This window comes from Lineus longissimus, chromosome 6, assembly GCF_910592395.1.
Source record: "Lineus longissimus chromosome 6, tnLinLong1.2, whole genome shotgun sequence".
Classification (NCBI taxonomy): Eukaryota; Metazoa; Nemertea; class Pilidiophora; order Heteronemertea; family Lineidae; genus Lineus; species Lineus longissimus.
The window spans coordinates 17,412,597-17,435,315 of NC_088313.1; the positions used below are offsets into that span (position 1 = coordinate 17,412,597).

The following is a 22,719-nucleotide window of genomic DNA, read 5'->3' on the forward strand; positions in this document are numbered from 1 at the left end:
TTGATCTTCACAAATGAACGAAATTATTGAATCTCAAAATTCCTCACGATGCATGAATGTCATGACATTTTCGTGTAAGCTAAGGCATTGTTGTCTTGGTTGTCTTGAATCACAATCAATCATCTTTAAGTCTTTTAAGATCATTGTTGTTTTTGCAGATTAAACTTGAAGTTTCTTCAATCATCAAGATTTGAATTGAAATATGGCAGAGCAAGGCCAAGGAAGTGGCAATGCCTTCAAAGAAATTCTTCCCAAGACTGGAATGCTGTACCAAGAAGATGTGCCTTCTACAGTACTTTGTAAACCAAAACTGATGCCGCTAAAATCAGTGACGTTAGAAAAACTGGAGAAAATGCAACAGGATGCTCAGAACACTGTGAAACAGCAGGAGTCGCAGAATGAAACTTTACAGATGCGACTTGGAGCTGCAGCTAATATGGGACCAGAATCATCTGGTTATGATGGAGGCTATGACAGCTTAAAGATTGAGTAGAAATGTGGATACTTGGAGAGCTACAGTAAATGCTCTGCGGACAGTGGAGGACATTCTGCTGGTTTACTTCAGGAGAACTCCTTTTAGTCCATTGCAATCAAGAGCGTCCTCATCAAAGCAAAATGGGTTGAGAAGAAAAGTGGGGAACCCTACTCTACAACCACTTAGACGTTCTTTAATAGGGTATCCGCTAAATTACGGGTGCTGCTTCATACATATAGCGCTGACTGTCACTATTTGGTTTATGGCATTGTTGTGACAGAGATGTGACATCAATTTTGACTGAGTTTTAACATCATTTTGATGCAAACCCTAGTGGAAAATCAGTGGCACCTATTGGAATGCCAATATCGCTGTGTCCTCAGATGATCATGGTCAACTCTGAAGAGGACTGTTAGATTGTCATTCTATGAACAAAACTATTATTGTCATGACTTGAATTTCTGGTCAACTGGGAAGGTCATGTACATTGTCTCTTCAGGAGGTCTTTCTGTCTAATGCATGTATGAAAATCTATTGATATTAAATATTTATGGCATTACTTTGGTCTTAATCATTTATTGATGCTGTTCATCCTCAAGTATCTTACGATGTCCAAAGTCTGCAATACTGATTTCATGGGCAATGTTCTAACACCTCCTGCCTGATAAATTGGTGTTGACAATGTCACAGCCAAGCCCCATTAAAAATATGTATAGAGTTAAGAGAAGGGTGCTCTATTTTGGTTTCTTTTTTCTTGGCAGTGTGCAATTTAGAATATTGAGACGAAGTCTGGACTTGCCTATCCTCAAGACATATGACCCAACCAGTTTCATCTTCGTTTTACTTCAGTGGCATTGCTGCAGACTCCATCAGTCCTTCTGGCGAGTGCCTCGTTTGTAATGAACTGAAGGGCAACGTTTCAATGTTGCAAAATCTCCCAAACATGGGGACAATATCGCAGGGACAGTTCTTTCAACAATTATGTTCACACCCTTGGAACATTCTCAGTCCGGCACAACCAAGGGAATCGTCGCTCGGTGTCCAGGATGACCTTGCCCATATTCTTCAAGTGTAACGCTGTCTTAGTCATAAACAACACAGAGACAACGCAAAGATTTTCTCGACGGCCGATAAAACACGTCCAGATTACAGAGACTAGGATGAGGTCCAGGCGGTGTTAAAGGAGACTATTGACAGAGGTCGGATGGGCCAGATTAAGATACACGGCGAACGCGTCAAAAAGCAACTTAGTACGGGGGGGGGTCCAAATCAAACCAAATCAAACTCCCAGGATATTTGGCATCTTGCGACTTTCATATCATCTAGCTCCTGCAGATGATATGGTGTGTTTGACGCCATGCTGGGCGTCTGGAGGGGCTAAAGATCCCTCGGCCGTTGTAGCGACGTTTCGGCGCTCCAATAAAAAAGACTAAGAGAAGAATATCAAAATATCAGAGAGGTTTATTATCAGAGAACTGCCTCATGTCCTTATAAGTTTGTCCATTTAACTAAAATACAGTATATAACACATGAATGGGCTCATAGAAAGTACATAACACCAGCAGTTCAGGAAACACTAGATTACCAGAGTTGTTTGATCATGACTGCAACGGTTCCCAACTGTGATGTTATATTTCACCCTGACAGTTGGGAGTCGTATACCGTCAGGAAGAAGTCAACAACTCTACACTCTTAGCAACAACGGTTGGGGTTTAGACCCTTTACTATGATGTGCTAACCGCATGTTTTTTTAGCGAACTCTTAGAGACTTTTCAGAATCTCAAAAGGGACAAAATCAATTCTAAGAGTGTGCTGAATAATGCAATCGTACAGTTGCAAGGTTTCCAGTGATGATACCATTTCCCTTTGATATGAGATGTGTTCCAAAGATCTGGTGCATAGGAGACCGAAGGAAGTAAAGTTAGAATGTTTCCATGCTGCGATATATGCGCTGGTCTAATTTTGAATTAACACCAAGCGCCGTCAGATGCTGTTCGAGCAAAGAGATCGTCCCGCATTGAGAGTGACTGCCCTTCAATGATGACTACGACATTGCGTTTAGGTTTTCAGTCAATTTTTCATTTCATAAAAAATGTCTAGCGAGAGAGACGACGTATAACGTTGCTGTCTTCTAGTAATCTTGATGATGCAAATCCTCTAACTGAAAATAAAAGTATCTTCAGTTGACAGAAGAAGAAAACATACTATGGTCGCTTATAATATTGTTAATATGCACAGTATTAGAGGAATGGGTCGTGTTTGATTCAGCATTTAACGTATGATTCATCGGACAAGCGTGAATCGTTTTGTTCTGCTGTCAGTTAGGAGAACACAGCTAAAATTAGCGACTTCGTGTAACTTTATAGTCTGACGTACATGGCTCCTATCAAATATGACGCAATGTCACAGCGATGGGGTAAAGCAAATGTAAATGTTTGAAATGCCCTAGGATAGGATGTCCACAATGAGGTCATGGTGGTATACTATGAGTTCCGTGTGAGCATAGGCCCCTGAATGCTAATTAGCGGGATTATCGGGCTAAACAATGTGATTAGCTAGGAAATTAGCGGGATTATCGGGCTAAACAATGTGATTAGGAATTTCCGGGAGCCCGATAATCCCGCTAATTAGCTTTCAGGGGCCTATGGTGTGAGCCTGTGTGCTAAAACTCTTACCGGCCGTTGCGACTGTCTTGGACCATGTACTGAGGCTTAGCTAACGTTGGTCCATACTTTTTAAGACCAAAGAGTCCGGGGCATGACTATATAACTATACTGATATTCTGTTAAGTGGTCTCTCTAGCACATGCAGGCTAATTCATCATCGAACAATATGATAGGACATTTCCCGTTGGAGACTTGATTCCCTTTCACACCTCGCCCGCGACCTCACCTTTATCCATGTTATCGTGCTTTGTCCTGTGATACGGACTCTCCCTGGCAGCGGATCAACCTCATCGCTTCTAACTGAAAGCAGATAGTGAATAAGTCGTAAGCCATATATATTTTCTAAACTGTTTGCTATTTTCAAATGTTGTTTCATTCTTGATGACTGCAGAAAACGATGTACGTCTTCAACTACGCTCAGCTTCCTGAAGGTTCCTCGCACTTCTCGCGGAGGAACGGAAGGGAGACAGGTGTCAAAAGGGCTCCCCTGTTAACAGGCGTATATGAATATTAATTATTCAGTTGACTTTTCCTGGACAAACCACATAACAGGAGGTGCAAGGAGACAATTTCCCTTCAGCCACCTTTCTTGCCGTCGCACCTGCGGAGGAAATATACATTCGAGCGCATAGCAGATTGCATTTAAAGCATGGCCAATTAAGTGATTTTCCTGTCAACTTCATCGTCAACGTAACACTTGCTGTTAAAGAACAAACAGATTTATAAGAGGGACTCAAAAGGTAAGCAGCAGCGAAAGGTAGGCAAGCTTAAGTTACACGAAGTCGCTAATAGGGTATCTTCCATCTCTTCACAGTACGTCGAAACTTTGTTTCTCGACCAATAATTGGATATCACCAAACGGTCAAAACTCAGACAAAAACATGAACATTTTGCCACGGGCTACACTTGATACGAATTTAGTGTCAGCAATTTTGCAAAGTTCATGCCTCGTAAACTCGCAGGAACCCCCCCCCCCCCAAGAAATCAACATCTCATGGATGGTAGTACGGTCACCGCATCTGTCTGTCTAGTGATTAGAGTTTGATTAATTTGACGCTAGGAGTGGCACTCAATTAATAAGAAAGGCAATATGAGAGCGGATTTCACACCTTGAGAAACAAAAGATCATCTGACGACATTCGAAAAAATCATTCACAGCGAGATATCGCACATTCTTTTATGATATGTGTAAAAAGAAAACAAAATGACCTACCTCAATTAGCTTGGAAACCATTTCTCGCAGCGCTAAGCTATGTTCCTGACATTTGTTCGACACACCCTGAGATCTCTTGCCACCGCCAGCGCCACCCCAACCAAGGGATTGGGACCATTGGCCTTGAATCGGGTGGGCAAGGTTCACTAGGATGAGGCCGAGAATAACTAACACCAAAAACGACTTCATTTGGCCTGAAACGAAAAACGTTAGAAAGGAATCACTGGGAGACTGTGATGCCGGTGTAGAAGTTTAAAATGTCCTAGGATAAAATGTCCGGGAACAAAGGATTCTATTATGCGCTGAGCTATTGACGGTCATTGCCTCTATAGAACCATATGCCATAATCTGTCAGAATACAATAGGCCCGGACACTTTTTCTAGGGGGGGACACTTTTTACTTTTACACCGGGACCAGGTGGGCCAGGTTACATTGTAAGTTGTAAAAGGCCGCTAAAACAGTGAAAGGTTCTATCAAGAAATCTTGGTATCGAATATTCGAAGACACTGTTACCGCTAGCCACAGAGGCTATCTAGCTCCGATAGCCCCGTTACCGTTATAGCACCACACTATGCCGGTGCGCATTAATAGTGACTTTTCGCAAAGCCCTCGAAACGCCAACGTGATCACGATGTGGAATAATGGGACTGGCGTTCGCGTTGGCGTTTCGAGGGATTTGCGCGAAAACTCACTATGCTCTGCGCCGTGAAACCATCTTTTAAACTGCACCAATAACTTTCAATACATTACAGACCACTTCAGTTGAAATGCCACGTTTATCACAGAGCCTTGGGCTATATGATGAAATGCTAAACCAAGATCTGTGATCCAAGATGGTTTACGTTCTAGTTGAGCCATCGCAAGAAAAAAACCGAATCTAAATGGTAAGGATATTTTTACTATCGAATTTAGATAGCTCGGGGCACGCCAAAGATGTTTTCAAACTCAAACTCGCAACAGGCTGGGCAAGATTAATGAAATAAAGACTATTGTCACCACGGAAACCAGATATCTGTAATGTTCCCGTGTCTTCCAAGTTAAACAGAAAATGCAAATGATGGCATTAAGCTATGGGATTGGCCGGGCTGGCATAAATTTCGATTAACTGCAAGTTCATTTGCAGGATGGCTATATATTTCCTCTTTCGGTGTATAATAATAACGGTTTCGCAAAGCCCCCGGAACACTAAACGCGAAGCTGATAGGGCCGATACCATTGTTTGACATCCTCTTTACGATGTTGACTAGGGATATAAAGGCTTTGGGGACTTGGCGAAAACTCACTTATTATAATGCTATCTCGAGAACCGACACCATCAGCCGAAAATGATACACCAATTGTTCAAAACTTATATCATGACACTATTTTTGAAAAAAAATCATTCAAGCGAATATGTTCATCTTCAAGATAATGTATGCACATCCATCTTTAGGTCTTTGAAAAAACGGGACTAAAAGGTAATTGCAATCTAACTTCTTGAAATTTTGCATTCGCGTTAGCCAAAAATATAGAGCGTGCATACATTATTCACAATAACTTCTTTAGTGAACTCACTAAGATAAATTGCAAGTGATTACTGAAATTCCCATGACTAACCGACAAAACTAAATGATGTTTGACGATGGCTCATGCGAATCTTGCCTGGTTCATGTAATGGTAAATAAACGCGATGTAAACAGAGAGATAGTGTTGAGCATCACTTCACAGATACTTCAGCTTTGGATCGTCTTCAAAGTGCCCCGGTGCATCCAAGCAAGAGATTAGTGCTATTACGCTGATGCCATTCTCTGATAGGGATGTTCACCATTGTTGGAAAGCAGTTTTGGAGATGGCATGCGGATTTCAGGCAGACCTAAGGTTCTAGTGCATTGTTTATTGAAGTTCAAAGCGTTTTCATTAAGGAAGTGACTACTTGGCAAGCCCGGCTTACCAAACAGCGACTTTTTCTTGTCCTGAATGGAGAGCCGAACTCATTAATATTAAAGTAAAGTCTCCAGCTCGCCAAACAGGGTAGATTTTTTACCTGTTTGGCAAGCCCGGCTGGCCGAACAGGGTGGCTTTTTAGTGCTGTTTGGCAAGCGGCTCTCCAAACAGGAGAAAAAAAGATGCCTGTTCGGCGAGCGGCTTGCCAAATAGACCCGGCCTTTCATTAATCCTGTATGGAGAAGTTACGGTCCTGCTGGAAGCTGTTTTTGAGTAAAATACCAACATATCTTATGCCCAAGTTGGCCCTTTAAGGCTGTCTAATTGAAGTAGGAGTTGCATTACTTTATCATCAATGATACTCTTGATTGAAATAAAAGTTTTTGGTTAAGAAAACCACTTATAGGTTCGAGCCAAAGTTTCAGCGAAATGACATGTCCCTACAGATTTTCGTGATTCTGAAAAAGCATAAAAAAACCCTCAAACGCTGAAAAACCTCAAACGGGTGCATATTATACGGTCGCAGAAAATCCTCTACCAAAGGTTTTTTCAAAAACTTCCAAGAGCTAAGTGTATTGATCATTTGCATCAGAATCGACAAAAATTGCACTAACTTAGGGATGAAAAGGATTAGAAAGAAACTGAGAAAATGTTCTTAGCTCCTACCTTGTGCTTGCGTCGTGTTCCCAGTTGTTGCCGCTTTGTTCTTGCTTGAAATGACCCTGTAGCTTGTTGGCAGGACTTATAAACAGCAAACCTAACGCCCTGGCTATTAATTATGAATATGATATTCATGACATCGATAATGAAACACCCACAGCTAGCTCGTCCACATGCTCCGGAACAGGAGATGCGCGACAGGTGGAAAGATTGGTCGCCAGGAAACGAGGTTGGTGATGTATCACTTTCTCAATGTCGCTTTCTTTTTTTCCCTCTACCATTTTGATCCAAAGGACATCAATATCAAACCATAAAACGGCACTTGTATTACAATGCGGAATGAATAGCATCAATCAGGGTCGACCATTTTGATTCTTACTTGATTTATTTTTAATATGTACTTTTTTGTGAGTTGAAAAAGACAAGGATCTATCATGTAATTTGTCTGAAACAAGACGTTTATTAATGCTAAACAAGTAAGTTGTCAGTATACGTGTGCGAATGAGAATCGAACCAATCACAGTTGTATAACGCTTTTGAGTGTTTCCATTTTTGAATGTTAGTACTGCCCATTGTTTGGGAAACGCTGGAAAACATATTGAGAGATTTTCTTTCAATATACCCCCGCCCCACACTTTTGGAAAAGTATCTCGGGGAGTGAACCACTAACCATTTTTTTCCCCAGAGGTCATGTCGCGTCACCGAACACAATCAGGTTCCATCAATACACCAAGACGCTTTACCTGTATCATATCAATGATTGCATTTTATACGTCACTGATCTTTACAGAAACCAATTTTGTGCTGGACGTACTGATGGTAGGTAAAGAAGCATTTAGTGTGTGTGTTACTGTGAGCCAAGAGAAATCCTGTCCAAACGGCTACCGATAGTCATGAGGTTGTACAATATTTTCCTTTATCAAAATCGCTAGCTGCAGTCCATGCTCTTCCAATGACCCTTATTGTGTGGAGTGGCAGTGTCACACTAAAGACAATGCATTATCGTAAAGGTCAAGATGCCAAGGCAGATGGCAACCTGACTAGCAATTTCACTCACAGGTGGCCAAATCTGTTTTCTTCAGTCCTGCCACCTACATGGCAACTCATGAACTAAAATATTTCTTCAGCTTCCAAAAATTCCAAAATGTTGTCAAGAGTTCGAAAAGTGCCACTTTTGGGATTTGGCCTACGGCCTTTCATGGTCAGGACATGTAATGTAAACATCTTAAAGAGAAAAGACTCAATTCCTTTCTTATCATATAACCCGCCCAAGAACGGCTTTCCTCCTTATCGGCCTTCAGCAAATCATAGATTCAGGGCTAAGTTGCAGGTTCTCGAACTGACGAGCTTTTTAACATTTCTATATGGAGTATTGCTGGAGAAGAATTACAAGCACCTGTGGCACTCGAGGACAGGATTTGTGTTGAGGATGATTTTTTCAAGTCGCGTTTTTACAAAAATCTGATATTAAACGTATATTAAGTAAAATACTGACAAACACGACTATAGACTCAGAAATTTTACCTTCTCTGGTTTTGGTGATATAGAGTTGAAAATTGCTACTACACAAACAGATGGATATCAAGGAGGATATCGAAAGTCTAACATTTCCATTTGCGTGAGTTATGTTTACGCATGCTATCAGCTGGCTACTGGCTTGTTTTTACTTAATCAATGTCAGCAGGGCAATGAATAAGAAAGCATGGGCGGGTGTTCGCGTCAATGAGCCACCCCCGAAGAATGTTCCCAAACGTACTTCATCGGTAACAAAATACTGGCAGTATTTTTGACTTGACAGCATGCGGTTCGGTAAATGACCAGCATCTTCTGATGTGTTTCAAATAAATCTCATCAATAACACAATGCGAGCCAAACGTCATTCTTGGTGCGACAAGTTGCGATGCCGCAGGTGTAGCGGGACGTCTCCTTGGAAAACGTGCTCGCCTATACGGTGACGGAGTAAGGTATGGTTCTAAAGTGACTCACGACCTTTAACATGTTTAATACCCTCAGAGATTAAAAGCGCATAAAAGAATCCTTTGCCCTGGGACACTCTTTTTCCAGGACATTTACAGTGGTTACACCTGGTTATAATGTCTCTGCTGATGTTCTTTCCCGCCACAAGGAATCTTTCTCCATTGCCAGTTTTCGTGGGCTGTGGAAGTGATATTTGAACTCAGAACGACCCTTACTGTGATGAAAACGCGAATCAAAAAAATTACTTGGCTTCACGGATAGTGATTTCGAGATGTTTAATAATCATATCGATCCGTCTCAAATTGGTAATTGAGGGCAAAGTCACAAGCAGAAAGCCGGGAGAATATAACTTTTAAAGGGTAACATGCGGTATCCCCCTCGGCGACCCGGTAAACTGTTGAGAAAACAACGTTACATGTATTCTCCTTCGTTTGCAATGATCCTTACAATGGACTCGATATGTTATTATACGGTCGTGTTCTACCTTATGTAGGAAACTTGAACTAACTCGTAAGACTTGTTTGAATACAAAGTGGTTTGCATTAACCTCCCCGACACCACTACAAATGATGTATTCATTTGGCAATAATGTATATTAAACCCTTTAAGAGTACAAATATTGACTTTGTGATCTGTGGCGAGCAGGTGTTCCAGAAAAAACGCACATTTTTTGACGTGCAATATCTGACGTATTTGAGCACCAAATTCTTTCATAATTCCAGAAGGCTGTTTGAAGCAGGCAACTCTAAATTGACTCTCAAGCGGTTTTCTCAAAGGCCCGATTTCATCCTACGGATTATTCGATCTAGGACTCCTTGAAAGAAGAAGTCTTCTCTGAACTGGACAAGTTCGAAGAGCAGGATTTATAAAGGGTAGTGGATAGGGTTGTTGCTTCGTGGGAGGAAATGAATTTAGATGAAATATATACAAGAGCGTCTCAGGATAAGAAGAGTACGATTTTTGGTAAAAGAGAATAAAGGGCACGTATCAACTACATGTAACTGAAAAGGAAGATATTACATGTCAAAAAGTGTGACGTTTTTTTCTGGGACACCCGATATATCAAATGTTAATATTGTCATAAGCGTGGAATATTTAAGTAATGAAGCGTGGCAAGCCCAGGACACATATCACCCAACTTATCGAAAAAGGACATACTTTTGTCATATCACTTCACGATGCGCGCAGACCTCTAGCTTTGTCCGGAGTTTCTCCTGGTTATGTACGGCCGATATACGGGATTCTGGCGTGTCGGCGATGTATTATTTGGAAGGATTGACATAAAACTATCGGTAAGCGGCCATGTACTTATTCTCGATTGACCGAATCGTTTGATATTTATCGAGATATTGAATTTTCTTAATACTCCGATTAGACAGACTGGGCATTTGACACGGTGAAGAAAGATAGGCATCTTAGGCTGACACAGTTTTTCTTTTTTCACAAAAATGATAAATTTATTATACTCACATACTAACTGTTCACAAAATATATGACTGTAATGTTTTTGTCTCGAAGGCACTGCTGAGAATAAGAGTTAATAAATAGTGATTATTCGGTGAAATGTATTTATTATAGCTATATACTGTCATTTGAAGCCAAATTTTTTCCATTTAATAGAATTAATATGAAATCTTTCTATGATGAAAAAACTCTTCGATCGTGCGATATTTTACACACCCACGAATGAGATACTACACCTAAATGCCGATGAATTTAAGTTGACTTTTTCCTCCTAATTATATACGAACTAATGACAATAACTGATGGTGTCTCGCAGGTGGTTTCAAGAAACGAGCACCATAAACTAAAACAAGTACGTGAGATTTTATATCCACACTAGTTCCTAGAGAACCCGATCCGAGTCACACCAAACATTAAATATGTGATTATTGTTATCTATTTTCTACAAAAATACGATTGTTAATGATAATGTTGCACATTAAAAACGATTTTAGCACCGATAGAACGTAAATTTAGTCCACTAGCGAGAATGGGTGCTACTCTTTCGTCATTGTTCAATGGTTGTTCAGATATTAACGACTGGGGAGACAAATGCATACACTCGGGATCCATAACTGTCTTAACTGTATATGGTCGTTCGTCGTAAACGAATACCACATTCTTTCACGTTTACGTTTGTGATAACAGTTATAGATGTACAGAAACAAGAATAGTTTTATTTCCCTCACTGTATTTAAAGAGAAAGATACTTTTTATTTTTGGGGGTGACTTCCGGTCGACTTCGCTTTCGGAAATTGGGGAAATTGGGGTGACCTTCTGTCGTTTTCGCTTTCGGAAATGAGTGCATTTATATTTGTCCACAGCCTAGGTGCACTCGTCTGTACCATGTTTGCGTCTTTACGTCTGACTTGTTTTGTCTCATGCTGACATTTCTTATTGTCGCAGGTGATGATGGCTATCCCTAGATGGCTCGCCCCTTCCTGTATGACTTCCCGGAAGTTCTGCCACGCCAAAGCATGCGTTCTTTTCATCAGTCTCTACGTCACAGCTGGCATGGTCTTTCTCTGGCAGATGGAACAGACAAATGGAAGGACAAGAGAGGTGGTACAAGAAAGGATCAAACAGCGGGTTCACGAGGTCGGTAAACACAAAGCAAAAAACAGAATTCATTATCATCGGGGATTGGCTGCTGATGAACCAATGGAAAGTCGCGCTGACGATATGGCTGACGGTACTGCTCGTGTTGGGAGAATTATAAGTGATATGAGATATGTTATAAATGCCGATGTGAGAACTGTTCAGGAAATTCAAAGTGAGCAAGAGGTCAAAGGGGTACAAAAAGCAATCGATAATGAGATTGAAAATAAAGAAGCACCCGAAGCCGACAGGTTAATTGACTTGTTTTTGACATCGCGTCGTTCAGCAAAATCAACCATATCACAGAATGCCATCGGACGTAACGCCGTGCCTGTCACGAATGCACGAAATCAAACGCAAATTGTGGAGAACGAACGATCAAGTGATAAACATGTTGGAAAACTACAAAGAAGAACAATCTCGGATGTATTGGACCCTTTGTCCGATAGGTGTCGTGAGGAGCTCGATATTTACGGGCTGCACACTTACGCCAATAAGTTCCAAATATTAGATAAAGTTATCACAGTCTATTCTGCCTTTCATGACGATAGAGAGAATCAAACGACGATTCGTATATTTGGTATTGTCTCGCAGTCACATGTCGCATCAAAAAACAACAACATATTCTCATTCTCGGAGTACAGGTGTCTTTTTGACCCCGACAACGGCTCCGGCAGAGATATCATTTCCGCTTCACCGGAAGTGCACATTATGGATGAAAATCATAACAAAAAATATACGGCCGCTATGTTTTCTTGTCGTGTCCCGAGAGAGGTCAAGGACATCCCGTGTACAGTGAGATTTGGGATTTCAATGGTGAGGTCATCTCGTCTCCCCGTGTTCACATCGTCAGGAGACGCAAGGCGAGATTTTAAAGGAGACAAATTGGCAATTTGCGTCCCTGCAATGTACAATGGAGTCCTGGCTCCAAGCTTGGTCGAATTTTTAGAACTGTCGTCTGCTTTTGGTGCGAATCACGTGATACTGTATGACTATGATGGGTCACAGAATCCCAATGTTTCAGCGGTGTTAAAATACTACAAGAAATCGGGCTATCTTACTGTCATTCCTTGGCAAATCCCGTTTACTGGATTACAAGATATTTGGTATTATGGACAGAAACTTTCTATAAATGATTGCTTGTATAGAACAATGGGACTATTCGAACACGTGTTCTTCCACGATTTGGACGAAATACTCGTTCCGCGCAACACTGTCAGTTGGCGAAATATGTTACCAGAGATAAGTAAGGCCGATGCGGCAGGCTATGTGTTTAAAAGCGCTTATTTTGAACCGAAACAAGGAAATTATTCCATGGTTTTTAATTCTTTTGACAGGGCCGCCAAAATAAGCACAGTGCGGACAAAAGTCCTGGTGAGACCGGAGAGGGTTTTAGAGCTTGGTATTCACAACGTCGCCCGGACTTTTAAAGAAACTGATTCGGTCTACCAGGTTAATCCCAAGACGGCTCTCCTTCATCATTACCATAAATGTGAACCAAACTTTGGCCATCGTTGTAACAGTTTTATCATAGACAAAACAATTGAAAAGTTAAAGGATATTGTATCCACTGGTATTTTGAACGCTCTCAGGAAACTTGAGCGTTGCTAATGAAGCTGGCAATGACGATACCCTTGATTGGGGAATTGAATGATATCATGAAAGTATGATAACTAGATGTCTTGCTTTTAGTATCAAATCCCCTTGCCAATTTTTTTGTAATACATGTACCATCAGCAAGAATGATTAGAATCAAGTCACCGCATATCGAATGCCTGAAAAAAGTGCAAAAGAAATTGGAAATTAATGCGTCAACAAACCAAAGAGGATTTGGATGGACGATGTAAAGGAATGGACGGGGAAAAGAACCAGAGACCAGAGCCGCATCGCAGGGGATAGAACGTAGACAACTGTTCAGGGTCGCCCCAATGGCCTCATGGCTGCGGGACAGACAGACAGATCGAGAGGTAGTGGTAACGCCTCGTCAAAGCGAGAGCTCTATATGTTCTATCCGATTATCCCGATTGGTAAACAAGTCCCTTGATATGCTTGTCTAACTTGTTTTTCCACCCTACGTTTAGTTCCTTCAAGTCAAAGAGGCCCTTGTTAGTACTCAGACTGTTAAATCAAGCCTAAGCCAGTTGTTAGGCTCATTTCGACAAGAGACTTTTGTCTGGGCAGTAATTCCAGTATGAGGTCTCTAAGCATAGCCGCGCTCCTTCTCCTACTGATGGTATTAAATGTGCATTGTAGATCACTCAACAATGGCGTCAACGAAGAAATTGCGGAGACGGCTGAGGTAAGAGCGAAATTCTGACATTCAATAAAGTTTCTAAAGGGAAACAAATTACCTAATTTTTGATAGTTTCTTACTAAATCAACGAAAGCAAAAACACGAATATCAACGTCAAGAAAACATAACAAATCTGTCACATTACCCTTCATGAAATCACGCACTTGAGGTCCGTGATGAAAGTACATACTGTATAAAAGACAGAACTACCACATCTTATGACGGCTATCAGGAACTGTTTCCAAAAAGTCCCTTTCGTCAGTACTTTTGTTCAAATGTATAATTGTAGAAAAATCTTGATGGCATTCAGTACTAATCAGGTTTTGATAAATTAAAGGACTAATTACTGAAAGTACTGATGAATCTGCAGCCTCAGAGAAGACCATTGCATAACGCCAGTGGGATGGTGGTAAATTTCGCCAATTGTGTGTAGTTCTACGCAATACGGAAGCACTCTTTTTTCAGGGGGAAGTACATGTTCACCAGAACTTACGTAAAGGCGTTTTATTTCTGGCATTCCATGGCAAGGATTGGTTAGGGAACATGTAATTGTTGTGTCGCTATGATAGCAAAATAAGATGCCAAGCTTCAATGGGTTCTCGTCTTGTTCATACTCAAAAACATGTACTATTCGCTAATAGTTTTAGTGGAACGAGTTCACAATCCCCGATCACACCCCAAAAAAAGGTCATCGGTTGACTAACCAAGCACCACTGTTCAATGGATTTATAGTTGAATGCGATCAAACTACGTCATTTCCGATCGGGGATTCTAAAGTTTAGCCGTTTTAGTTCACTTAAACATTATATTAAACATTGTTATATTATCATGACACAATTCGACACAACATTAACTACCTCGTAACAGGGAGGTTAAAACCGCCCCCGACTCGGGACGGGAACAAGGTGATTCCATTTTAGTGCGCGACCTCATCAGTTTCAGTGCGGTTTCCCCGTTCCTAGACCGCGGGAAAACGACTTTCGGGTCCCAAAGGCATTGCTTTTCGACATCGATTTAAATGTATTACTACTACTAGCAAGTCCCACGAGAGCGCGGGAAAAAACATTCTGAGATCGTTTTTTTTATACTCCTACCTGATCGTATACAAAAATATCGAGCGGCGGAGTATATCTAAAACCACTGGTTATTTTCAGGATGATCGAAATACCCCTGTTGATAATGTTCGCCCAAAATTAGTATAGGATTCTAGCTCCCATGTTGGTGGTGAAGGGTCACGACTTTAAAATCATTTCAGAACATCAAACGATTGTTAGCGCTTCTAGAAAAACAGCATGATGGAACTGAAAGAAGCAACGATGAAGGAGACGACCGATCCGGGGAGAAACACCCATATGGAAGTAAAGACAACGAAAAATCCGGGTCTGAGGAAGAAGGCCTAAAAGGAGACCTAAATGAACGTGAAGCAATCATCAAACATGAACAAGTCGAGATAAGGCAGATGGAATCCTTCCTGAAGCAAGAACGTAAAGCTGTCCCTGGCGGAGCCATCGATCCAAATGAGACCGACGAAACGAAGCTACACAACAGGATACAGCAACTAGAAAAGGAAATCCGCCGGGAAGAGGATACAGTCCACATTAGAAATGGCAAAGTTACAAAGGTTCGTACCCAGGGAGAGGCCCCTGTCGGCTGGGCCTCGTTGGTACTGTAAGCAAGTGTCAAACATCGAACTGAGGAATACCCTCAGAAACTGTGCTGCTGATTCTCAAGGGTGGTGTTTTACTGGACTTTTGAACAACATATCAATATGAGGTTCCAGCTGCGCGACCTCTTAGTTTCTACTCCAATCATGCCAACTTGGCGCCAGTAAGTTGATTTTTGCCGTAGAGATTGAACAACTTCATCGCCAAATGTTTCTCCCATTGACTGTTAAGGGGAGCGTTCTCACTTACCTACATACTGAGCGAATTGTGCGTTACTGATTTTTGGTATGTTACGTTAACACAATATATCTGAAACAATATTACAGGACAAGTGTAATGATTTCTCACTGAGTTATTGTCCTCTGTAGTGATCTAGCATAAAACTGACTGAACAAGTTTACCACCAATGGCGCATCAATGAGTGGCAACCTTTCCGACAGGGTTTATTTTTTCATCGTACAAATCACTGACCCGCCAAATAGATGGATCCAGTGAGGATCGCCGGCGTACCATGCCATCCACCGACTAGCTACGCCCAACGTTTTGCTTATCTTTAATGATGAGGCCATCCGCACAGATCACAAGGCTATAAACGAATCCTTCATAGCTTTCATGGTTAGCATGGGCTATATACTTGGGCATGCTAGGGGTACAATTCACCATTACCCTTTGGACAAAGAGAGCTCGTCGAGGAGTTACAATATCCCCTGCGTCTATGTCCGTAACTCTACTCATAGATCGTGAAATAGGAAAGTTACCCAGATGTTTCTTTTGATCACCAATCCACTGATTAGCCGCGCTTGGCGTTCCTTAATTTCGGTGAAGGGGCTGAGTGGGTCCAAAAGAAGCCCCCATCCCGCTCTATACAGACAGATCAAGAAACGATTGATTGTTTTTTAACATCCAATTTTGATCAAGTAATCATATATCAATAATCGTTTTGAAATATCTCTAGGTTCGTCGAACCAAATTGGATGATGTCCTTTCTATGCGTGACAGTGATGATATCCTATATACACCTGAGCAGCTGGCAGCCATGCAGTCAACGACGGTAAGCATAATATCGTGGACCTAGAGGTAGAAAGCTTACAGAAACTGTGATTTCGAGAAAGTGACCAAGAATAAGTTACTAGCAAGCTCAAGGCAGCAGTTATCTTTCGTCTTGGATCCTTACCGCGCTCCCGCTATCGTGGGTCACGTATCAACCACCGTCAATAAATAGAACGGCATCAAAAACAGCGAAATCCGCCAAAATTCTTGTGTGTACACCGTACAAGGTTTACATGTATTTTCAAAACAAAACTTTTTAAACGACCAACGATTTCTCTACCAGGTGGCCGGTGGCCCCTCCTCGGAAACACAGCGCGTAAACAAACTTTATTTCAATTGCAGGGAAAGCGTAGGCTTTACGAATTTGTTTCCTGGCCAGACAAGGTCATCCCATACCAATTCGAGAGCACATTTTGTAAGTCTTTTGCGAATCAACACAACTCTCTTCGTTAACTCTCTTTCAGAAGATCTAATTCCTCCACCATCTCGGCCACAACGTTATCTCGACGGAGTCCTCTCCTTGAAAATTCCGAATTTGAAAATGCAACCAATATACGTGCACTTGAAAATAGTTTGTGGTCAGATTATTTCAAAATGGGTACAGTCTTGTCATTTTCTTTCCAAATGACATTCGATACACATTGAATTGTAACAATATCTTAAGGAATAGGAATGCATCAAATCATACAACCTAGCTTCCTTTAGCGCAATCTTCCGATCAAGCAAAGGTCGTCAACGCGATGCGGGTGTGGGAGTCTGTTTCATGCGTCAAATTCCGACCAAGGATTTCAACCGACACGGACTATTATTTGAGGATTACACCAGGCACAGGTTGTTCCTCCGCTGTTGGGAGAGTGAGATCAGATGGTGGTGGTCAGAATCTCTTCCTTGCTCTTCCCGGTTGTGTGAGAGTAAGTACACCTACTCGAATATTTTGGATTAACGACTCGACCTTGAAATTTGCGAAATGTAGAAAAAGATGGACAGAAACGTGTCATTAGTAAACCTATAAAAACAATCAATTATTGATCGATTTTTGATTAAATGCAGAATCGGCATGATGTACTACATGCAGTATATGGCACATTGACTACATGTAGCCTACACAGTAAAAGAAGATCGACAGAAGATGGAATTTCACCGAGATATGGCGTTTATCTCATTTTGTAACCACACTTTCATTCGCTTCTCAGCTAATGGGTCATCTATTGTTTTGTAGTCTGCCGGCACCATTCTTCATGAACTTGGCCACGCCATGGGGTTCTTCCACGAACAGTCCCGGTTGGACAGGGATGACTCGGTCTCCATCAACTTTGATAACATCGAGAGCGGCAGAGAACGCAACTTCTTCTCTGAGCGGTCAGAATTAGTTGCGCAATATGACGTTGAATCAATCATGCATTACGGGTCTCATGTAAGTACATTGTGCTAACGCGAGTTAATAAGCACTAAGATTTTGGAAGCAATATTACAGCATCTTATCGAGAAATATAGATATCAAATTCGACAATAAGATTATTCTGCTTTTATTTAACGGCTATCGCTAATGGTAGTGGTGGTTTCTGTGACAGAACATGCCTGAGATAGTTAAAGCAATTTTATAGTGGTGATTATCAGCTAACAAGGAAATGGTACTTTTAATCTAGGAAGTGACTACTTGGCAAGCCCGGCTTACCAAACAGCGACTTTTTCTTGTCCTGAATGGAGAGCCGAATATTAAAGTAAAGTCTCCAGCTCGCTAAACAGGGTAGATTTTTTACCTGTTTGGCAAGCCCGGCTGGCCGAACAGGGTGGCTTTTTGGTGCTGTTTGGCAAGCGGCTCTCCAAACAGGACAAAAAAAGATGCCTGTTCGGCGAGCGGCTTGCCAAATAGACCCGGCCTTTAATCTAATGAGGTTCTGAAGTCACTTTAAGACAAACGAGTGCACTCACCACCTTGCAAAAGCGCGTCAAGATAGCACCCCGAACTGCTCGTATGATTACTGACCAAACTGTACTATTTACACAGTTTTTTAGCAAAAATGGATTGGCAACCATTGACGCAAAAGAACAGGACGAATCCGTATTGATGGGAAATCGAGTTGAATTGACGTTCTACGACAAAAAGGTTGCCAATCGCGCATACGAATGTGCCGACCACTGTAATTCGAGCGCTCCAGCTTGCACGAATGATGGCTACCTGAACATGGATTGTGTGTGTGTTTGTCCAAAAGGTTTGGGAGGCGCTGCATGTGAAACGAGTGATCCAACATGGGACAGTAGTATGTATATATAATATAACTTCAACTTAGTGAATACTTATTAAGATGTATATGTAATTAATCATCTTGACCTTCAATGTATTGACATTGCTCAGCTTACAGACAATGCGCGTCAATAGGCTATGGACGGAGGCGACGGACCAAATTCACCCATATTACCCGACCAAAGGGCCTAATTGCCGTGAAAAGACGAATGCGGCCATGATTACTGTTAAGAAATATTTTTTTCACTTCTTTTTTTCTGTTCAAAGTGAAGAAACATCATTAGCCCCCAAAAAATGCTCAATATTTTTGACGGGAAAACTTATTCATGCATTCTGTCCCTGGATTTTCAACTTCACTAACGCGACCATTTAACCTCGGTCCCATGAGTGGTCGTGTTTCGGGGGTTCCACTGTATATGAAATGAGTAATATGTATATCCACATATCAATTCCAGTATGCGGTGGTATGTTCTCTTTGGATGATGGCGATGAAGTGACATTGGAATCACCAGGTTTTCCAGGTGTTTACCCCGCTGGACTTCAGTGTGCATGGATAATAGAGGTAATTTTGCAGGACAGAACTATTACGTATTCCCTTTGCGTGTAGAAAGGATAACTTAACGCCCAAATGTCTTAGAAGCAGACGAAAAAAAACAAGACTTTTAGTTCTAAATTCCATCTTTTTATCAATTGTTGAGGTCAATTCAGTTCTCCTTCACGAGTAAACGCAATGTTTTGCTGTGACTTTCACTAGGTTTTGCATTACGTTCGACGAGATTATACGAGTTTTGCATTGAAATTGTTTGACAGTCAGATTAGGTGCTACCAGCTTTACAGCAAACATCTCAATTTTTCCAGAATTATTTTAAAAGCGGCTTTTGCACCTGAACTGTTCAAATATTGACTAGAAACGATTTGAGAGCGAACACCACTTCTTAAAACTTTCGTCCAACATCTGCATGAAAATGTGCTTTTTGTGACGTCCACCTCTTTTTGCCTCTGGTTGGCTATTTTCACATACATGTAATGCACGTGGGTGGGACAGTTTTCGCGATATCAATCAGATGAAACAGAAGCCTAATATACTGAAGTCGAACATTCGATTGCCTCTTGCCATTTCCAGAGTAAACGTGCTGATTCTCTGGTAGTCTTGAATATTCTTACCCTCAACAATGAATACCTTGGTAGCTGTTCGGATACATTGGAGATAAGAAAGAACCTTCTTGGACAGACTGGCATCCGGTAAGTTTCTTCGCGAAGTGTAGCAATGTCCATGGCCCTCACCGCGTAATATGCACAAGATCTATCATAAAAATCATGGCGGCCAATCTCGGGAGCAGATGGGTCTCGGGTTATCCTGAGCCCTTGTAGTTTCAAGGAACAAGGATTTTCGCTATGATAGCAAATATCTGAGTTGTTTAGTAGATAGTTTAACAATGGTAGACTATATCTGTCAAGCATCGTATTTGATTTATCAACAATTATATCTTGTGTTAATCAACATAAAACATAAACTGTTCGGTGTCCATCAAGTAGAGGTTATCCTCCGAAGCATTGACCAGCTGTTCTAACTGTTCCAATGGTCGCGATTGACAGTGTACATGCACGACGCAACCCCGTCATCCATTTCTTTCAGGTTTTGTGGTTCTAATCCCGATGTGGTTCCAGACGCCAACAGACCCATCTTCAATATCACCACCAAACCTAACACACAGTCCATGAGTGTCTTGTTTGAAAGTTCCCCAACTTCACATGGGATGACCAAGGGCTTTAAGGCTATCGCGAAGATAGCCAGGAGACAAACTGGTAAGGAGGAAAACAACCGAGAATTACATTATTTTACTTCACTACTCTGACCTACGGTACAGAAAGTCCTTGCAAATTATGAATTGTTAGATCCGTCAGATCAAACGGCACGACTGCTGGAAGACACAACTATCACAAACATCAGACAACTGACGGACAGTAGAAACGAGGGTCATAAACACCTGATGCTGTTACAAGAAGCAGCGTCCCTTTGATTGCAGACATTTTCTTTCAGATCGATTTTAATCTCCGCAAAATAACAAGTATGTGAAATCCGTCTCCACATAGGCTATTTAGAGAGCTTTTTACGCAAATGGTGTTTTGTTTGTGGGTACCGGGCAGCGAAGTCGAAAGTGATTGAGTTTGCTTGAGCTATGTAGAGCCTAGTCACGGTGATACTATCAGCATTGGTCGAAAGAAGTTCTTCAGATCAGAAGCCATCGCCACCTGGCTGTTCAGTGATTTATGACTACTGAGACCGATGGCTTCAAAGTATATATATTCTGCTCAGATTACTACACGTCTTCATCCTTTGAATCCTAGATCCTTGTATGGAATGAACCTCTGCATATAGCAAGCGTAAGGCCGAAGTTACATAGACCTCATTCGTTCATTTCCCAGGACTCATTTTCCCCTTTTGCTTTCGTTCCCCTGTAAAAAGCACGGCCTTGTGGCGTGCATTCACCGAGGAATGAAAGAAAAACCTGGAAAGTGACTCGTGGTAAATGAACGAATGAAGTCTATGTAACTTCGGCCTAAAAGGCCCCTTGCCGAAAAATGGTGATGAGGCCCTAAACAATGGTCCTCCACGGCAATGGCTTCAGAGTAATCGTCTTGCGTCTGCCCGTGACGACCTATTGCTATGAGCATTTCTCGAACAGATCAACCATTTCCTGTGATCTTGACTATATCTTGTCAAAAATTATTTTCAAGCTTGTACTTACATCACATGTCCCGGGGAGAGTTTATACTGCGAAGACCAAGGTTCCTCCCTCAGTCACACATGTGTATGTAAAACAGGATGGGCGGGAAGTGATTGCGACATCAGCGTTATTAGTAAGTGTTAGAAATGACCTGTTAAAAGGAGATGATAGGCAAGGGCTGATAGGCTAAATAAAGTTACACAAAGTCGCTGATAGGAGTCGCTCCTATATCACTGTAAATCGAACCACATGTATTAACACTTGCACAAGGAATAAATTGATCCCTAAGAAATACCCAGTTCGCAAACTTAGCATTCGTTACGTGAAAACGATCAATTTCAAGTGCAAGTCCAGACATTTTTTCCTTTATTTACAGCCACCGAAATCATCACAGAGGATTTCGAATCTTCCACTTATTCATTTGATATCGTCGAACCATGGCGACTCAATCAGGTACATGTACCTGTACCTAGACCAGTAGATTTGTCGCGCGAATGCACCTATAACCGCACTTTTTGCCAAAAGGGGTCGTATAGTACCCCACCAATTAAGAGGAATTTCCATATTTAATACGTTCTCGTCAGAGTTAAAATAATCATCAAACAAGTCTTTAATTTGGGTTTAAATTTTAAAGTTGCTGCCAGCAATATGAAATCTTCTTCACAGCCATACATGTAAATACGTCATATGCGTGTATGCTTGCACTGACTGTAGAAGTTTTTCAACAGTAGGCTATGTGCTGGTGGTGAGTTGTTTTGATGCGTATAAATCAGCGGAATTTATATGTTAATTTAGCGTATTTGATTCTGTTCAACCAACTGTTACCTAGGCCCTTCATTTTCAAAAATTCTATTTTCAGAGACAAACTCTGTCCGGCGGCACTGGACCGTCTGGTGATTTTACGAGCAGCTCCGGATACTACGTCTACTTCGAAAGCTCTGCACCGCTACAGTATGGAGAAATGCATCAAATGATTTCCAGTACATTTTTTGACGGTACGTACTATCAGGCATCCTCCTGGCGGAGGACCAGAACTCTATCAATTGCTGACGTAATTCCGTCCCTGCTTGAATTGGCCGCCATTGCCTCCGCATGGCCTCGACTTTAGGCAGTTTCATTATTAAAGAAATTTAGTCTGGTGTCTTGAATGAATTGGTAAGATGAATAGAACTTTAGTCTTCGGCGACGAGGTTGCTTTGAATCGAGTGGAGCTGTCGATCAG

General features: G+C 41.6%; 1 protein-coding gene and 1 long non-coding RNA gene across 2 annotated transcripts; one reads left to right on the forward strand and one right to left on the reverse strand.

The window, feature by feature from the left end:
- Positions 1–1,918: 1,918 nt before the first annotated feature.
- On the reverse strand, positions 1,919–7,028 carry LOC135489551 (uncharacterized). The gene is made up of 4 exons (XR_010447174.1): positions 6,945–7,028; positions 4,355–4,548; positions 3,368–3,441; positions 1,919–2,636 (listed from the first exon to the last, which is right to left on the reverse strand). It is a non-coding gene; the product is annotated as an uncharacterized LOC135489551 (long non-coding RNA).
- A 6,679-nt stretch (positions 7,029–13,707) lies between these two features.
- On the forward strand, positions 13,708–22,605 carry LOC135490018 (zinc metalloproteinase dpy-31-like). Its single transcript, XM_064775663.1, has 13 exons — positions 13,708–13,815; positions 15,065–15,472; positions 16,429–16,524; positions 16,866–16,938; positions 17,229–17,434; positions 17,743–17,937; positions 18,532–18,784; positions 19,224–19,330; positions 19,892–20,010; positions 20,405–20,574; positions 21,508–21,630; positions 21,874–21,950; positions 22,357–22,605. Exons 1-13 carry the CDS (start codon positions 13,708–13,710, stop codon positions 22,603–22,605), a joined length of 2,184 nt encoding a protein of 727 aa, XP_064631733.1.
- The last annotated feature ends 114 nt before the right edge of the window (positions 22,606–22,719 follow it).

What these genes read in the sequence shown, in the direction of transcription:
- LOC135490018 (XM_064775663.1), top strand. Translation starts at nt 13,708, where the DNA reads ATGAGGTCTCTAAGCATAGCCGCGCTCCTTCTCCTACTGATGGTATTA. An exon ending in TCATGCATTACGGGTCTCAT is followed by an intron (nt 17,938 to 18,531) that starts GTAAGTACATTG and finishes CTATTTACACAG; the next exon opens with TTTTTTAGCAAAAATGGATT. An exon ending in TTGCGACATCAGCGTTATTA is followed by an intron (nt 21,631 to 21,873) that starts GTAAGTGTTAGA and finishes CTTTATTTACAG; the next exon opens with CCACCGAAATCATCACAGAG.